General features: G+C 38.8%; 1 protein-coding gene across 4 annotated transcripts in view; it reads left to right on the forward strand.

Moving 5' to 3' along the window:
* The window catches only part of rimbp2.L (RIMS binding protein 2 L homeolog), a 211,219-nt gene that overhangs the window by 1,854 nt on the left and 189,472 nt on the right, over positions 1–19,893 (forward strand). For 3 of the 4 annotated variants that reach the window (XM_041567214.1, XM_041567218.1, XM_041567220.1), the window contains exon 2: positions 13,852–13,953. In XM_041567214.1, the coding sequence (XP_041423148.1) occupies positions 13,852–13,953 (102 nt within the window). Of the gene's footprint in view, positions 1–12,360; positions 13,243–13,851; positions 13,954–19,893 lie in introns of those variants that run through there. The other variant, XM_041567215.1, reaches the window with a different exon arrangement.

The raw sequence follows: 19,893 nt of genomic DNA on the forward strand, positions 1-19,893 counted from the left end.
CTGGAATGTTTGATTATTTCTGGAAAAAACCTGAATGTAAAAAAGCGCGATGAATGCAATCGGTTTTTCTAGCGCAAGCCACCGGAAAAATCTGAAAACCATGAAGGCTAAGAACATCTTCAAATGGTTCAAGGGACCTCTGCCATTGAATTGACAGGTTTTAGCTGGGCTATTTTCGGATTCAAGCTTATTGAGATTCTAAATCTAAAAAAAAAAATTGTTTTTTTTTATTTCTAAAATTTTTTTACTGTATCTACCATCGAAAGACTCAAATTTTCTGTAAAAACACAACTCAACCTTTGATAAATAACCCCCTTACTATTACCCCACTACTCTAATGCTGCCTTTCCTTAGTATACTAGCTAGTGTTTTTTTATGTTGCATAAAATAATTCAAAGGGACACAGGGAAAGGGGGGAACAATATAACTATGTCTGCAAACTGTCAATCTCTTAACAGAGCACAAGGTCATATATTAAGCGAGTGCATACCAACTACTCGGCAACTAAAATGGTACCAGTGATACTTGTTTGCAACAATAGAATCTACTTTCTGTGTATCTCCATTGTTAATACAGTCTATGTGAACTTATTATGTGGTTGGAACTGTCATTAGAAATGCACAAGGGCAGATGCAAACGTTCATTTTACAGGTATAGGATCCGTTAATACGAAAACCCGTTATCTAGAAAGCTCTGAATTTCATCTCCCTTAGACTCTTTTTATTTTATCCAAATAATCAAAATTTTGAAAAATTATTTCCTTTTTTTCTGTAGTAATAAAACAGTACCTTGTACTTGATCCCAACTAAAGGTGGCCATACACGGGCCGATAAAAGCTGCCGACAGACCAAGTCGGCAGCTTATTGGCCCGTGTATGGGGGCCCCCGACGGGCTTCCCCGATCGAGATCTGGCCGAAAGTCGGCCAGATCTCGATCGGATGGGGTTAAAAATCCCGTCGGATCGCGGCCGCATCTGTTCGTTGATGCGGTCCCGCGATCCGACCGCCCGTTTGGCGAACGCTAGGATCCGATCGTTGGGCCCTAGGGCCCACGATCGGATCAGCCCGATATTGCCCACCTCAAGGTGGGCATATCGGAGGGAGATCCGCTCGTTTGGCGACATCGCCAAACGAGCGGATCTATCCGTGTATGGCCACCTTAAGATATAATTAATCCTTATTGGAAGCAACACCAGCCGATTGGCTTTATTTAATGTTTACATGATTATCTAGTAGATTTGAGGTATGAAGATCCAACCCCATACCTGTTCCAAAGTAAAAGCTTTTAAGCATGATGTACAGAATAGCTAGAATTTACTAGGTTCTATATGCTATAAAAAGCTATAGAAGCGAATGGCCTACTTTAATTAGACGAATTAAACCAAACACAAATGTCTAAGGTTTATGACACACGGAGAACTATTTTCAGAGAAAGTGATTTATTTTTTAAAGAAATGTACATTTGTACTAATCTAGGTGTTGGAACAAATATACATACACTCCTATCTACTTAAATAGATATGTACTTTTGCTAATTCTTCATTAAAAGAATCTTAGCTGGAATGAATACTGATTTTTACCTCGCTACATCCAGACAGGCATTTCTAAATGTCAGTTCTTTTCTCCTTTCCTCTATTCACTCTGGTTGCCAGTTGCACTTAGTACAGGTATGGGATCTGTTATCCGGAAACCTGTTATAAAGAAACTCTGAATTACGGGAAGGCCACTTCCCATAGACTCTGTTTTAATCAAATAATTAACTTTTTTTTTTCTCTGTGATAAAAACAATACCTTGTACTTAATCCCAATTTAGAAACAGTTAATCCTAATTGTAAGGAGAACAATCCTACTGGTTTAAATTAAAGTCAAAAGATTTTTTTAGTAGAGTTAAAATATGGAGATCAGAATCAAGGAAAGACCCCTAATCCGGAAAGTCCCAAGCATTGTGGAAAACAGATTCCATTCATGTAATGTCTTTTTCCTGAACCCAGCAATATTTTATGAACTATATATCGTGAATAAAGTATCCCCTATTGTAAAATATAAGGATAGGAGTTCCATGACCATATATACAGGTCATGGAACACCAAGGTGACTTCTAATATCCTAATATTTTCAACAAGGAGTACTTTATTTATTATAATCCACAAATTTTAGTGAGACGTGTGACAAAAATGACCACTACTCAACGTTTATAACAGATGACATCACTAGTCACTATTCATGGCTTTTGTGTATTATATGCACACACACGGGCAGATTTATCAAGGATCGAATTTTCGAATTCATGTGAGTTTTTTAAAACTCCCATAAACTCCCATGAATTAGAAATTTGACCAATTGAAATTTATTACAATCAAATTTTTTAAACTCTGATGAATCAACTCAAAATTGATCCCTGGACGTCTCCTATTGACTTAAACAGCTATTCGGCACGTTTTAGGTGTCAAATAGTTGAATTTGAGTTCTTAAAGGGCCAGAGTATGATAAATCTCGAAAGTCAAATTCAAATTTTTTGAAAAGCTAGAATCGAATTTGAATAACTCCCTAGTCAAATTTGCCAGTTTTGACCATAAAAAACTTGAAAATTCGAATTTTAAATTCGACCCTTGATAAATCTGCCCCTTAATGTTCTGTTAATCTACAACCAGTTACAATTAAAAATCTGTAGTGTATGTTGTTCCAGAATACAGTTCTTCATGTTTTTCTACTATTATTTAGTATCCTAGTTAAAGCCAGCTGCTCCAGCAATGAGTAATGTGTTGGAGTGGTTGCCCTAATGAAGCTGACAATACTGGAGCTATTTTTATATACATGTATGAACTGCAATCTGTGCAGTCTTGGCCATGCTGATATCCATTTCAAATGAGAATATTCAGGTGATCATGTTTTCTTCTTGGTTAAAGCTACAGTCCAATCATTCTAAGACCATTACAGTGGAATCTAAGCTGTATTAAAATATGGATTTTTCTTTCTTTGCAGATCACTGCATTTCAGTGTATCGTACATTGTTTTTTTAAAGGCATAACTACTACAAATGCCACTAATCTGTGTGACGCCAAGCATAACGCAGTTATAGAGCTGGTATAATTTTTTAGTGTCAAAAAGTAATCACATACAGTTTTTGTAGGTGCAAACTGAAATTCTATTTGTTTTTTGGAATAGATCTGTCAGTGTGTGGCAAGCTTTTGCAGCAGGGATAAGGATGTTGTTGCAATGTGACTGCAAGGTTAGGTATTGGTTTAGATTTGAATTCCAAAGGAAAACCTGTTTATGGGTAGCCATATAGTGAGAAGCGAAACTTTTTGCCAGGTTTCACCGTGAAAAAGATGCCATAGACTCCAATGGATGAAGAAAATCTGTTGTGTGGCAAAAGAATAAAAAAAAATGCCACTTATTGACTTTGTAGTGAATTGTTCACCGTTTTGTGAATTTGCAGCAAAATGGGTCAGATTTGCCCATCACTAGTAACTAAGACGTTTGTGGCAACCATACCCATCCCATCCCATGGGTTGGAATAATCCAAAATTGTGTAAAAAAAATAACAATTGCATAGATAGTTCATATATATATATATATATATATATATATATATATATATATATATATATAGTGCATTCAGTAGCACATTATAGACACATTAAAGGGATACTGTCATGGGGAAAAAAAAATTTTTTCAAAATGAATCAGTTAATAGTGCTGCTCCAGCAGAATTCTGCACTGAAATCCATTTCTCAAAAGAGCAAACTGATTTTTTTTATATTCAATTTTGAAATCTGACATGGGGCTAGACATATTGTCAATTTCCCAGCTGCCCCAAGTCATGTGACTTGTGCTCTGATAAACTTCACTCTTTACTGCTGTACTGCAAGTTAGAGTGATATTGTCCCCCCCTCCCTTTTTCCCCCCAGCAGCCTAACAAAAGAACAATGGGAAGGTAACCAGATATCAGCTCCCTAACACAAGATAACAGCTGCCTGGTAGATTTAAGAACAACACTCAATAGTAAAAACCCATGTCCCACTGAGACACATTCAGTTACATTGAGAAGGAAAAACAGCAGCCTGCCAGAAAGTATTTCTCTCCTAAAGTGCAGGCACAAGTCACATGACCAGGGGCAGCTGGGAAATTGACAAAATGTCTAGCCCCATGTCCGATTTCAAAACTAAATATAAAAAAATCTGTTTGCTCTTTTGAGAAATGGATTTCAGTGCAGAATTCTGCTGGAGTAGCACTATTAACTGATGCATTTGGAAAAAAAACATGTTTTCCGATGACAGGATCCCTTTAAAGGAGAAGGAAGGTCTTCTTCCACTCAGGGCTGCCAAATGTTAGGCACCCCCAAGTGATTGTATTGACTTACCTGAAACCCCCGGGCTGGTGCTCCTATCAGCAAAAACTGCACCGGCCAGGGGTTATACCAGCCAGCACCACTGAGTGATCCTCTTAGAGCTTCTTCTTTCTTCAAATTTCCCAGGGCAGACACATGCGCAGTAGAATGAAATAGCAGACTTTTTAGTTAACGTTCGGCTTTTTGCTCTACTGCGCATGTGCAGCCGTGAAAGAAGAAGCCGGAGAGGATCGCTTTGTGGTGCTCGCTGGAAGAACCCTGGGCCGGTGCAGTTTTCGGCTGGCCAGGGGTTTCAGGAAAGTCAATACAATCACTTTGGTGTGCCTAACATTTGACACCCCCAAGTGGAAGAAGACTTTCCTTCTCCTTTAAAGATTGAAATTTGAAAGCCATAGACAAAAATATGAATTCAAAGTGATGCTAGATGGAGCATAACAGACATAATAGTTGCCTTGCATGTAATGATCAGTCTCCTTCTGAAAGCTCTGTTGTACGCGTACTGAGTATGCAAACAATCGCTGCTGATCTGTGGTTGACATGCAGCCCTCCCAAGCACTTTAATGACCAAAAGGCTTTGTTTGACCATGCCCCCAGAATCATGACAAAATGGTTCATTTGGCCCATGTAAAATAAATTGCGCAAAATGAATGAAACAAATTCACTCAGCCATAAAGTGCTATGAAATATGTAAGATTTGCTATCCGGAAATCCATTATTCAAAAAGTTCTGAATTACAGAGAGGCCTGGATTTGTGGTGAGGCCACAAAAAAATGTGCGCTAGGACCCAGCGGGCTCCGGGTGCCCATTGCCTGATTGCAGGAGGATCTACTATAGACCATAGACCATCCATTTTAAGCAAATAATTCCAATTTTTTTAAAAAATAATGTCCTTTTTCTTTGTACTAATAAAACAGTACTTAGTACTTGATCCCAACCAAGATATACTGTAATTAATCCTAATTGGAGGCGAAACAATCATATTGGGTTTATTTAATGTTTCACTGATTTTTTTTTTAAGTACACAAATATGGAGGTTCAAATCACGAGAGCATCCCTTATCTGGAAAACCCCAGGTCCCAAGCCTTCTGGATAACAATCCCATACCTGTTCAAATAAAGCATCATAATAATAGTGCAGGGTATCTTTGCTTCTTAGCCCAGCTATAGTATGCTTCAGAAATGTGGTTTGTTTTTTAAAGGTCACTGTATTTTGCCTGCTTCTGCACCCAGAAGTATGACACTGCTGTATCATAAATGAAGGATTAATAAATGCTGACATAAACTACTGATACTGCAGGATCTGGGTGGACAGACATCCTCGAAAGGCCCTTCGGCACATATTACCATACTTTAATATTAATTATTTTATTCTTTGTAGAATTTCTAATGTTTATCATGCATCCTCTATTTATAGGTATGAATCATATTCCATATCAACATGCTTTATTATGCTGCTATTTTTAGGAATTGTAATAGGAATGTATGATAAATGTAGTTTTAAAACAGCATTACTAATATTAACATTTTTTGCTGTGTGGGATTTTTTCCCCCCATGTGGATGAAATAAATTTATTTCTACACAGCATGCCCTTTTAATTTAGAGCACATAAAGTTTTTTTATTTATTGATTAGTGGTTTGATTCATTTAAAGGGATACTGTCATGGGAAAACATGTTTTTTTTCACCACATTAGTTAATAGTGCTGCGCCAGCAGACGTCTCCGCTGAAATCAGTTTTTCAAAAGAGCAAACTGATTTTGTATATTTAATTTTGAAATCTGACATGGGGGCTAAACATATTGTCAGTTTCCCAGATGCCCCCAGTCATGTGACTTGTGTTCTGATAAACTTCAATCACTCTTTACTGCTGCACTACAAGTTGGAGTGATATCACCCCCTCCCTTTCCCCCCAGCAGCCTCACAACAGAACAATGGGAAGGTAACCAAATAACCACTCCCTAACACAAGATAACAGCTGCCTGGTAGATCTAAGAACAACACTCAATAGTAAAAATCCAGGTCCCACTGTGACCCCATTCAGTTACATTGAGTAAGAGAAACAACAGCCTGCCAAAAAGTACTGACTCTTTCTGAAAGCACATGACCAGGCAAAATGACCCAAGATGGCTGCATACACACCAATATTACACCTCAAAATATATACTTATTGATTCAGGAATTTTATATGGTAGAGTGAATTATTTCCAACAGTGTAATTTAGAAATAAAAACTACACCAGAAAAATCATGGTAGAATCCCTTTAAAGAAAAACTATACCCCTCAACATTACAGTTCTCTATAGAATATAAAACAGCCCATATGTAAAACACTGTTTCATCCAAACCATTTTCATAGAAATAAATTCTAGTAGTATGTGTCGCTGCATAATCCTAAATATAATACGGGATTGCCATTTTTAAGTAGTAAGGACAACCCCCTGGTTTGTACAATTCATTGTGCTCACACACAAACTAAGGTCACACATACATGCTAGGTTACAATAGCCAATGAATAGACAGAGCTCTGTCTTTTACCCTCGCACTTCTTAGAGCTGCATTATTTCACTCACTCAGGCACTGACTAATTTGCCTGAATCTGTTCAGAGTTTTCTTTGGGTAGTTCTTAAAGGAATTGTTCAGTGTAAAAATAAAAACTGGGTAAATAGGCTGTACAAAATAAAAAATATTTCTAATATAGTTAGTTAGCCAAAAATGTAATGTTGGCTGGAGTGATTTGATTTATAACAAGTCAGTCAGAGCACTACTTCCTGCTTTTCAGCTCTCTTGGTTTACATTGACTGGTTACCCTGGCTACCAGACAGTAACAAATCAGAGACTTGAGGGGAGGCCACATGGGTCATATCTGTTGCTTTTGAATCTGAGCTGAATGCTGAGGATCAATTACAAACTCACTGAACAGAAATGTACCATGTGGCCCCCCTTCAAGTCGCTGACTAGCTCAGAGTTATAGAGCTGAAAAGCAGGAAGTTGGATTCTGGCTGTTTTATTAGACATCTGTTCACTCCAGCCTTTATAAATTACATTTTTGGATAACTAACTATATTAGAAACATTTTTTATTTTGCACAGCCTATCCGTTTACCCAGTTTTTATTTTCACACTGAACTATTCCTTTAAGCTGTTTTTATGATGCTGCTAATACTTTTACCTTCAGAAGGAGTTGCTTTAGGGTTGCCACCTGTCAGGTTTTCTTACACCTGTTGCTGTTAGAAAATACCTACACAGTTTTCAGAAGTCTGAAAACTGGGCAAGCCTGTTCCCTGCTTCCTGAGTGTTTTGGCCAATCACGGGCTGCCACATCACTAGCCCACCCCTTCTTGTCATCAGTCCCTCCTCTGATGTCACAGGTGCCATCCCCTGTCGGGATTCCAAATGTAGAAAAGGTGGCAACCCTAAGAGGAAACTTCTATACAGCAGACCAACAATTCCCTACCCTGCTATATGGTACTTGCGCCACTGTTCTGTGTATTCCTCTAATTCAGGGGTCCCCAACCTTTTGAACCCATGAGCAACATTCAGAAGTAAAAGGAGTTGGGGAGCAACACTAGCATGAAAAATGTTCTTGAGGTGCCAAATAAGTGCTGTGATTGGCAATTTTGTAGCCCCTATGTTAATTGTCAACCTATATTGAGGCTCTGTTTGGCAGTGCACCTGGTTTTTATGCACCAAAACTTGCCTCCAAGCCTGGAATTCAAAAATAATCACCTGCTTTGAGGCCACTGGGAGCAACATCCAAGGGGTTGGAGAGCAACATGTTGCTCACGAGCTACTGGTTGGGGATCACTGCTCTAATTCATGGAATTTAGCACTGTGCACAGAGGAATATGCAGAGTGCCATCTCATTGTAGATGCCGCCACCACCAATTAAACCCCATATTTGTCAAAACCACAGGTCTAAAATCTTTAAAATGTCTTAAAATAAAAATTTATATTACAAAAGTGTTTAGAAGGGCACTCTAAGCATGTTTATTGTTTTGGGGAAATGAGATCCCCTGTAAAGGTCATAAGGCTGTTCACTAAGGGAGCAAGGAACAGTCAGCTCTGTGCTGGCAGTTAACATATTGCATATACGATCTTGCCAGCACAGAGTAGCAGCTTGCAGCTAGGGGATTCTATCTCATATTGAAAGATTTAAGAGATTAATTGTCCTCTATGCAAATTAAATATAACCTCTGCCCATCTCAGGCTGTTTCTTACGGCAAAATATAAGAGGCCAGTAACACCAGTACATGGAAATATTTTATTCATTTTTTACTCAGTAGCTACAAATAAATTGTCACAGTCCTGTTTTATGTGACATGTTTTTATTCTATAGGTGTGTAAAAAGCCATGGGTGAGATTAAACCTTGCTTTCAACTGTGCTGTAACTATCTGTTTATATGATATGCTAATGCGGGCCCTACTGCAATATTGATATTATATTATTTACACAAATGATATTAGAGCGTCTAAAGCAAATATATTTAAAGCGGAAATTTGGCTCTGCTAGTGCAACGAGCGCAATCGTGCTCCGTATACTAGCGATGCGGCCATTCCTGGACCTGTAAGGGCTCTTACACATAGACTCTTTATTATGCCTTCACAAACACGATTTCATGAGTTCCAATCACACTTTTTTATCATATAGTCTTTTGAACATGCATCAGGTACATGTAACTGCAGAATGTTGAGTCTAGAAAAACCACAATGAAACACAAATGTAATAAACTGCAACTCTGAGCCCTGATGAGTATAACTAGGCAGACTATAATGCAATCAATTGGTTGTGCTCAAACGTGGGTTTCAAGTGTACATCAAACACATTAAAAAAATCCCCGTGTGTAAGAAGCCAAAGTCAGTCAAGCTTTCTACTGTTTTATTAGGACTATACTACAAGGGCTGTTTGCTCTCACTAATCGCCCTGCAAGTGGGATGAAGTGGTACTTTATAGAAATTAAAATGATTTCTTTTGTCAACTTCAAGACAGACTTTGGCATCTGATGTGACTATGAATACTTGGGATGCAGTCCAGCATTCAGTATTTTCATCTAACTAGCTGGTTTTTTTCTTTCTTTTTGTCATTGAATTAACATTGAATATGCCATGTATGTACATGTGATTCGATGTTATGTGTCAATTAATGGCCTGAGCCTCATGTTATTTGTTCTCTTTACTACCTTATAGTAATGTTAGGCTTTGCTGGGGTTTCATCCTGGGACCTCTCGACCCTCTGCCCAAACCACCGGGACAGGAGAGCAGCCAGCACGTTCCAATTTTTTCCTCTGTTGGGTCCCAGGATTAGTCATCTCATGCCCTAATTGGTGAGTTGGGTTCAACCAATCAGGGATGGGTAGTACAGTGGTACCAATGGGTACTGCATAATACATACATTCACTCTTTTTCAACCCTCTCTGATTTCATATTATGTTTTCATGGTATATTGTGGTTCATATATGCAAATTAACACTTGAATCTAAAGTAGAGAACTCCGTAGTATGGAGATAGTTATGCTACAATAGAAACTTAAATAACAGAACAGTGAAATGCTTGTCATCACAAATACATTGAATTCAATTAGTGATTTCTGTAAAGCCAAAAGATACTGCTGATATATTTCTCTATAAAAGTGTTTTTATTCTTAATACCAGTGTTTGTTTCCAAAAAAAGACAGCATTTACAACTAATTATTATGTACAGTTCTAATGACAGAACTAGCAAAGAAGCACCAGCCAAGACAATAATTTAATTTATCATTGTACTGTTAATAATTTCCTTTCTAATGGTGTATTAGTGGCAGGGCTTAACACCCCTCTCTGACAAACCTCCACTCCTTCAAATAAAAGTTATTTTCCTCTGGTCTAAAGGGATGGCCTCCAATGATCAGATGATCCATTTTATGGAAAAATAGATCTCCCGCTAGCAGTCTATAATGCCCTCTAATGTACTTGTAAAGTGTAATCGTGTCCCCTCACACACATCTTTTTTTCCAGAGAAAACAACCCCAACCTTCACAATCTACCCTCATAGTTTAAATCTTCCTCCCTCTAACCAGTTTAGTGGCACGTCTCTGCACTTTCTTCAGCTCATTTATATCCTTTTTAAGGACCGGAGCGTAAAACTGCACTGCATACTCCTGATGAGGCCTTACCAGGAACCCAGTGTCGGACTGGGACACCAGGGGCCCACCCAAAAAGCTTAGTCCAGTGACCCACCAAAAAACCTTAGACCAGGGGCCCACTCTCAATACTACTATTTTTCCTTTCCTCACTCAACCTCTATTCTCCTAGTCTTTTATTTACATACTATAGTACTATAATCTATTATTCCACCTGTTTATCCTCTTTGTTCTCAATGAAATAGGGAATGGCCATGAAATAGGCCAAATGTTTAACAGCATGAGGGCCATCTGACACCTGGTTTTCCTGGTATTTATAGTTCTGCACAATTTAGTATCATCAGCAAAAATAGAAGCAGTACTTTCATTTCCCACCCCCAGGTCATTAATAAACAAGTTGAAAAGCAAAGGACCAAGTACAGAGCCCTGCGGTACTCCACTAACAACACTGGTCCAATCAAAAAATGTTCCATTTACCACCACTATTGGTAATCTATCCTTCAGCCAGTTCTCTATCCATTTACAAATATTATGTTCCAGGCCCATATTCCTTAATTTAACCATTAACCTTCTGTGTGGTACTGAATCAAATGCTTTTGCAAAATCCAAGTAGATTACATCCACTGCTATTGCAGAGGCTAGGTTCCTGCTCACCTCCTCATAAAAGACAGTCAAATTTACTTACCTTCGAAGTTGCGCCAGCGTTGGCTTTGCTGCACTTCACCAGCCCAAGTTGCGCTCAGGGAGGCGAAAGGTAGCGAAGTTGCGCTAGCATTAATTCATCAAGCAAAGTGAAGTTACTCTAGCTATGCCTAATTTGTAGTAGCAAATACATTACACTACACAAGCCTGGGAAAGCTTCATAAAATAAAGTAGAGTTGCTATTTTGCCCTATACATGTGCCCACTGTATAGCAATATGTTAGTAAATGAAGGGGGGAAGGAGGGTACTCCCAAAAAATGTACGATCTTTTTCAGCCTATCACCCTTAAAAAAGTAAAAGATGCCAGCGTTTTTTGGGACTTAGAAAAACTTTTTTGAAGCAAGCTCTATCTACTCTATTGCACTTCGCCTGGTCTGAGGTGGCGATGACAAGTCTGGCGCAAGTTGTAACGTTCAGTATAATGCGCAAGTTAGTAGTAGTTGCGTCCCTTCACCATATCGCAACTTTGCCTGGCGTAAGGGTGCGAAGTAGCGCTAGAGTAGGTCCACTTGACTAGCAAATGTACGCCAGCACCCGTTAGTAAATCGGCGAAGTAACTAAATGACGGCACGCTGGCGAATTTTCGTTAGCGTTAGCCACTTCGCCCTTTAGTAAATTTGCCCAATAGTACTATGATTTGCAATGAATTCAACTATTTTAGCCCTTAATACCCCTTCGAAAAGCTTTCCTACCACTGTTGTCAGACTAACTGGTCTATACTTGTGAGGCTGAGAATGGGATTCCTTTTTGAATGGTGGCACAAAATTAGCAAAAAGTACATTAAGTGCCCTTAGTATTTGCCTGAGTTTGTTACTGAGATGTTAAATTACTATTGGAGTTTAATGGTATAGGTATGGGGCCTGTTACCCAGAATGCTTGGGACCTGGGTTTTTCCAGAAAAGGAGTCTTTCTGTAATTTGGATTTGTATACATTTAAGTCTACTAAAAATCATTAAATAAACCCAATAGGGTTGTTTTGCCTCCAATAAGGATTGATTATATCTTAGTACAAGGTACTATTTTATTATAACAGAGAAAAAGAAATTATTTTTATAAATATGAATAATTTCATTATAATGGAGTCTATGGAAGATGTCCTTTCTCTAATTCAGAGCATTTTGAATAACGTTGTGTTTCCAGATAACGGATCATATACCTGCACACACAAGATTAGGCTTTAGCCAGGATACTGAGCTGGTTAGTGTATCTGTTCCACCTTCTTTCCATACGTATACACTGGATGCGTGTGTGTGGTTATGTACAAGCTGAAACTGCTTATTCCTGAGCTCTGATGGCTAAGGGAGACGGTGCCTCTCTCTCTCCTGCTAGAAAGCTATTCTTTCACTGGCCAATGTAAAAGTGTGCCGTGTTTCAGATGTAACAGCAGTTGGTAGGAGAAGAATCTGTTCCCATGACTGCTTTTTTTGAGAATGCTTTTGGCTGCTAACCAGCAACTGCCAAGCACAGGCTATGCACGATTCATCCGGAGACACATTGAGTTCAGTCTGGTGTGAATGTAGCAGCCCAAGCTGTAGCAACCCTTCCTGCTGCAGGCATCCAGAACTCTTCCCTTCAGAAAACTGCTGCACCATCTCCATTGCTGTACCTGCAACTGCACTGCAACTACTCTGCTGTTCTTAGGGAGTCATTCGATTTTGCTTTTCTCTAAGGGGGGTTCATTGAAGCTTGTAATTGGATCATAATGAATATATTTCTAGGTAAAGCATAGCATCATTCCTACCCGACAGCTACACTACTATCCTCAAACCAGATTTAATCGTCTACGGGTGCATTCTGAAACATCAATTTTAACTTGGGGCTCTGCTGACTATAGAAAAGATTGATAAACATGTTTATTCATCATTCTGGATCACTGTATGATTATCTGACTTGCTGGATCACTGCTCTTCGGTCAACACAGATATTGCATGCGGTACCTTGTGAAATGAACCCTCAGGAGACCATTGGACGGGCTGAAAAAGTTATTTTCCTTTCTCACCCCCTGCAAATCTTTTAGGCTTTAGGCCACTTTATTAATTAATGGGACAGGGCACCTACCACTCAGAACAAACCAAAAAGGTAAGTTTTAAACATTATCATTCAATCCTGTACAAGGTCATAAACTGTGTAGTGTGTGTGTGCATTAGGCTGAGAAAATGATAAATGTATCTGCACAAAGAGAATATTCATACCTTTACTTACAGCTGACGACTGCCACAGTCAGAGTGGGAGGAAATCCAAAAGTACCTTAAGGTTATCTGTATGTTGAAGCCAGAATGAGTCAGCAGCCACAGTGACGCGTTTCAGTGGCGAATATTGATATGGCGTTAATTAAGCTTTGAAATATTTGCAGATTCTCCATCTGGATATATCGGGCTGACGTAAAAGAACGATATTTCCATTTTATCATTGTTTGTTGGTCAGAGGTCAAATAGTGGGAATATTCTGCTCCGCAAACATTGAATCTTTTGGTTATAAAGTCAATAAGAATATATGTGTATATGTATATGGACAATGATCTAGGAATCATTTTTGTGGAACAGCCACTGCATCTACATTCTTTCCCCTTTTCTATAATAAACACACGACTTGCTACATATCAAGATCACTGCCTTAATAATTGGTGGTGCCTGGATGCCAGAACTATTGTGTATGTTTTTGCCATTCTGATCCAGTTTCCTGTTGCAGGAGAAGAGAAATGATCATGATATTACACTCCAGGAAAGTTTACAAACTGATGCCAAAGTTGAAAAATCCAATAGTTCAAGGGAAAAGGAAAAGAAAAGGCTGGTAAGTAATTTACTGCATTTCTAAAACAGAATCTTTTTAGCCAATAAGAAGTTTTAGCCACTGGAACACTGTATGTTTGCCTCTTCCCATCTGCATTTACATGACCTAAGGGAAATTACACATATTGCAATCCTTTTCTATTCCAGGGATAATACCTTTTAAGATTGAAAAGGTGTCTTCACTATTTGAACGTTGACCCATGCAGTAACTGTAATTTATAAAGCTGGCCACATGCAAGCCAAGGAAATGAATATCAGACTCATTTAAATTTTGTGATAACTGACTGAATGTTAGTAGATGAGGCCATGAAGGTGATTGTCCGTATGGAGGATCACTGGTTGGCTAACTATTTAGAAACAGTTTTTGTGCAATCATTCCAGAGCTTTATTGGTCAAATTTTTGTTTTAGCGACACATGCACAGAATACTGTGGGTAATGGAAGTATATCAATATAGTATGGCCAGCATTTATCTGACAATGTCTTTAAGGTGCATTCTACTATGTTCACACTGTTCAGATTAAAGCTGGCCATAGACGCAACGATCCGATCATACGAATCGTGGATTTGTATGATTTTCTGACCATGTGTGGAGAGTCCCGACATTTTTCGTCTGGCGGAGATCGGTCGTTTGGTCGGTCGGACAGGTTAGAACATTTCTGTTGGCTGCCGATAATATCTCTGCCTCTATTGCCGATCGTACGATTTTCAGTGGGAGACTGTCACTAGCTTTGTCAGACATAACTATCGTACGATTGCTGTCAGAGGTAGAAAATTGGCTGATCTGTTCTTTTACTACTTTATTTGATCGGAATGGTAAGACTTTGATCTGAATGGTTAGTGGAGGGTCGGGAGATGGGAAAGTCCGATCGTACGTTAATTCGTACGATCGGATCTTTGTGTCTATGGCCAGTTTAAGACTTAAAACTCTTGTGGCCAGATGTCAGTGGGCCCTTTTGCTAAACTGGCCTTTACAATGGCCATTCTCCATTTCTATATATGCAAGATATGGAGGGAAGGATAGATGGAAGTAAGAATAGAAAAGAGACTAGGTGAATAAGAGTAGGAGAGGAGAAAGTAGTTTGTGCAGTAATTCCATGGTCTGAGGTTTGGTGATGGGCTCTGGCTCCCCATTCCGACACTAGTGATGTAAGTTATCCCTTAGGACTTGGTAAGTGTGTGTAATATTAAACACAGTTTAGGTTTGGATGTTCAATTAATGATGGGGTCATAATGCAATTATTGGTGCAAAAACTCAGTAAGTGTAAAGTTTTCAAAAATAGTTCCTCCCCAGTATAACGGCATGCGTCAAAGAACTCTGAGGGATAAAGAACAAATGGCCAAGTGCCTATGAAGTACCTTTGGGCTTCTGTAGTGTGGCATTAGAAACCATTTGAATGAATTATTTGCTCTCTAATGTTCCCCTACTCTGAAAACAAAATTCCCAGCAAGCAATAACCTCTCTCTGTGCTGTCCATCAAGCCAGTACCCTTGAAAGAGAATCTCCCACTCTGCCAATACAACATTATACTTTTTTCAGTCCTTTACTTGTAGTCAATGGTGTGCTTCTTGACATAGGTTTGCATAGAACTGATGTAGTGGCTTTTTTATATGTTACACCACACAAGAACACGTGTTAGTGGAGACCACGCTGAACTGTAGAATGCCTAGTGGCTCCATCTGCTTCTTCAATACTATATTGTTTGATATTGTTAGCATGATTCTCTTAAGTATATGTTTAAGAAACTGGCTTATTTATATTAGTAAAGGGCTGCAGAATATGCTGGCGCTTTATAAAAATGTGATCATAATAATTAGTACAGGTATGGGACCCTTAATCAGAAAATAGTTATCCATAAAGCTTGGAATTACAGGAAGGCCATATCTCATAGACTCCATTTAAACCAAAGAATTCAAATTTTTGAAAAGTATTTCCTTTTTCCTCTGTAAAGATAAAACAGTACCTTGTACTTGATACTTACTAGGATATAATCAATCCTTATTGGGGGCAAAACAATCCTATTGGGTTTATTTAATGTTTAAATTAATTTTTTAACAGACTTAATGTTTGGAGACCCAAAACTACAGAAAGATCCCTTATGTGGCAAACCCAGAGCATTATGGATAACAGGTCCCATACCTGTATTTATATTGCTTATTCATTCATAATACTTACCGTGGATGCCGCATTTTGTACCTAAGTTGGGTTCTAGCCAGGGCTCTATCTCTCTGTAGTCTCTCTGGTCACTCCTGTTTAACCCCACATACTCTAAACATACAGGCAGCAGGTTAAATGGCTTCTAGTAAAACGGTCCATAGTGTGTGTGTGAATGTGATAAGGATTTATTGTGCAGAAACCAGTGTGAATGATGTATAATCTCCATAACCTATATGTGGGTAAAAACTGAATTATTTATTATTTTGTAAAGACGAGTCAGAATTGCATTTCTCTGATGTTTCATTTAAAAACAAACTTTTTTTGGCCCAGGCGCTAAGGCAATGCTTTCTACTGTCAGATAATAAACTGCAGGAGTGGCAATATGCCATCCAGACTGGGCTGTAACCCCACTGCAGTCCATAAATTGAATAAGTAGTTAATGCATATGGCGCCTCCTACATCAATCTGTTCCTAACAGCATGAACGTATTTCTTTGCAGCCCCTGCCAGGGATCTATTTTCACTAATCATGCTCCAAGGATGTCGAGTGGGTGGTGTGGAGACATGGATATATTATCCTCCATACACAACAGAATGGGTCCCTATGAAATACACAGTGTTCCTGTTTGTGTCCAGCCTGCAGCCCTCCCTCAGTGACTGAACTACACCTTTCAGTTAATTTTTGGGAAGTTATAGAATGGCCAATTCTAAGAATTAGTTCAGTTGGTCTTCAATATTTATTTTTTATCATTTTTAAATTATTTGCCTTCCTCTTTTGACTCTTTGGGTCACTGACCCCATCTGAAAACAAATGCTCTGCAAGGCTACAACTGTATTGTTATTGCTCCCTTTTATTACCCGTTTTTCTATTCAGACCCTCCCCTATGCATATTTTTCAAATCAATAAATGATTGCTAGGGTAATTTGGACCCTAGCAACCAGATTGCTGAAATTGTAAACTGGAGAGCTGCTGAATAAAAAGCTAAATAACTCAAAGACTGCAAATAATAAAAAATGAAAACCAATTGCAAATTTTCTCAGAATATCACTCTCTATCTACATCATACTAAAACTCAACTCAAAGGTGAAGAACAGCTTTACACTCTCCTGTCCTCCTGCTTGCTGATTACTCTGTTTCTCCCAAGCAGTGGGGAATGACTCATAACATTTGATCACTGCTGCAGCCTCTGAACTTTATCCTAGGTCCAATTTACTTGCCTGTTATATTTTTGGAAAGCTACATTCTGATGCATTGCTTGCCCTCACCCACAGGCTTGCAATAAAGCATCTATTCAGTGTATTATCTGTGTTTTGATCTTCAGGATGGAAAATTGTTTGAATGCACATAAAACCTTTGCTCTGTGCTATGTTGTGATTTCTCAATAGAATGTTCTAGATATTTTTTTTAATTAGTTCTCTCTTTTTTTGTTAAAAGGCAAAACCTGAAGCTGCTTTTGATTCTAGGGCCTCCTAGGTTACTATTTGACCCTTTCATTGCACCATGAACAAAGGCATTCAAGGATGTTGTGCCCTGCACAGGTTCTATATTTGTTCTATTTTTGGCCCAGCTGGTCTCCTGTTACCCCTTTCTCCAGTACAGAGCAGCCCAGAGCCTCTTGGGAATAGGGCAGTTGCACACTGCATGAATGTAGAATGTCCTTGGGTCTCAGCCTGCACAGGTTCTTTCTATCTAGCATTCTATATTGTTATCCCTGGAGAACGATCCAGCTACTGAGCAACACAATTCACCATTAAGCTCACACGGCACTCACATGTGTGATCTTAGATGTTTCCTTGTCATTCTTTTAGTTTTTGTCTTAACCTAGCAAGATAAGTTCCAAGAATATACAGCATTGTATCATTGATATATGCTAAACAAGAAAGAAAAATTACGTTTCTTACTAACCTTTAAGGGCAATGCCTGTGTTATTCATTATCATTCTCCATTGATTTTCACAGCAATTGCTTGAAAATGCAGATACATCCATAGTTTAACCACCAAATGCAAGTGAGACACACAAGTGAGAATATAAGTCTTGGATTCATTGGACTATTGGTAAATATAGGGAAGAATGGGCTTCATTAACTCATGAAGTGGAATACATCAAAAGCCACCATGCTGGATCACATGAAAAAAAGCCCATGTGTAAGGACCCTAAATCTTGATTTTTAAGCTTAGGGTGGCCCATACCTATTTTTTAAGTGAATGTAACACCAGTGTGATGAACCAAGTAGCTGATATTGAATGGATTATGTGCATTTAATTTACATGGGTGTGTGTGTCGCCTGCTTTTTCAGTTTTGCATGTATTGAGGCTTTTTTCCCGCTGTCCAAAGAATATTGCACATGAGGAATTTTTGTGTAAACCTGATGACCAGAACTCTCTCATTAACAGGGTAGTTAAAGAGGGATTACAGCTGGGACGGGGCTGTTGGAGGGGAATTGTGCCATGTCCAGGGCCCCTGATATGGCAACCCAGTGGGCCCTGGACCCCCAGTCCAATGCATTTGATACAGTGCCACACAAAAGGTTAATGGTTAAATTAAGGAATGTGGGCCTGGAACATAGTATTTGTACCTGGATAGAGAACTGGCTAAAAGATAGACTACAAAGAGTGGTGGTAAATGGAACATTTTCTAATTGGACCAGTGTTGTTAGTGGAGTACCACAGGGCTCTGTACTAGGTCCCTTGATTTTCAACTTGTTTATTAATGACCTGGAGGTGGGCATTGAAAGTACTGTTTCTATTTTTGCAGATGATACTAAATTGTGCAGAACTATAGGTTCCATGCAGGATGATGCCCCTTTGCAGAGTGATTTGTCTAAACTGGAAAACTGGGAGCAAACTGGAAAATGAGGTTCAATGTTGATAAATTCAAGGTTATGCACTTTGGCAAAAGTAATATAAATGCAAGTTATACACTAAATGGCATGTGTTGGGAGTTTCCTTAAATGAGAAGGATCTTGGGGTTTTTGTAGATTACAAGTTGTCTAATTCTGGGCAGTGTCATTCTGTGGCTACTAAAGCAAATAAAGTTCTGTCTTGCATAAAAAAGGGAATTAACTCAAGGGATGAAAACATAATTGTGCCTCTTTATAGGTCCCTGGTAAGGCCTCATCTGGAGTATGCAGTTCAGTTTTGGACTCCAGTCCTTAAGAGGGATATAAATGAGCTGGAGAGAGTGCAGAGATGTGCAACTAAATTGGTTAGAGGGATGGAAGACTTAAATTATGAGGGTAGACTGTCAAGGTTGGGGTTGTTTTCTCTGGAAAAAAGGCACTTGCGAGGGGACATGATTACACTTTACAAGTACATTAGAGGACATTATAGACAAATAGCAGGTGACCTTTTTACTCATAAAGTGGATCACCGTACCAGAGGCCACCCCTTTAGACTAGAAGAAAAGAACTTTCATTTGAAGCAACGTAGGTGGTTCTTCACAGTCAGGACAGTGAGGTTGTGGAATGCACTGCCGAGTGATGTTGTGATGGCTGATTCAGTTAATGTCTTCGATGATTTTTTGGACAGACATAATATCAAAGGCTATTGTGATACTAAGCTCTATAGTATAGTATAGATATGGGTATATATATATATATAATTTATGTGAAAGTAGGGAGGGAATTGTGTATGGATGCAGGGTTTTCATTTAGAGGGGTTGAACTTGATGGACATTGTCTTTTTTCTACCCGATTACCTATGTAACTATGTAATGCTGCATATTACATTAGTATATATTATATTAGGTAAAAAACATTTGACCTGTGGCACACAGGAGTATTTT

Source organism: Xenopus laevis, chromosome 1L (genome assembly GCF_017654675.1).
Source record: "Xenopus laevis strain J_2021 chromosome 1L, Xenopus_laevis_v10.1, whole genome shotgun sequence".
Classification (NCBI taxonomy): domain Eukaryota; kingdom Metazoa; phylum Chordata; class Amphibia; order Anura; family Pipidae; genus Xenopus; species Xenopus laevis.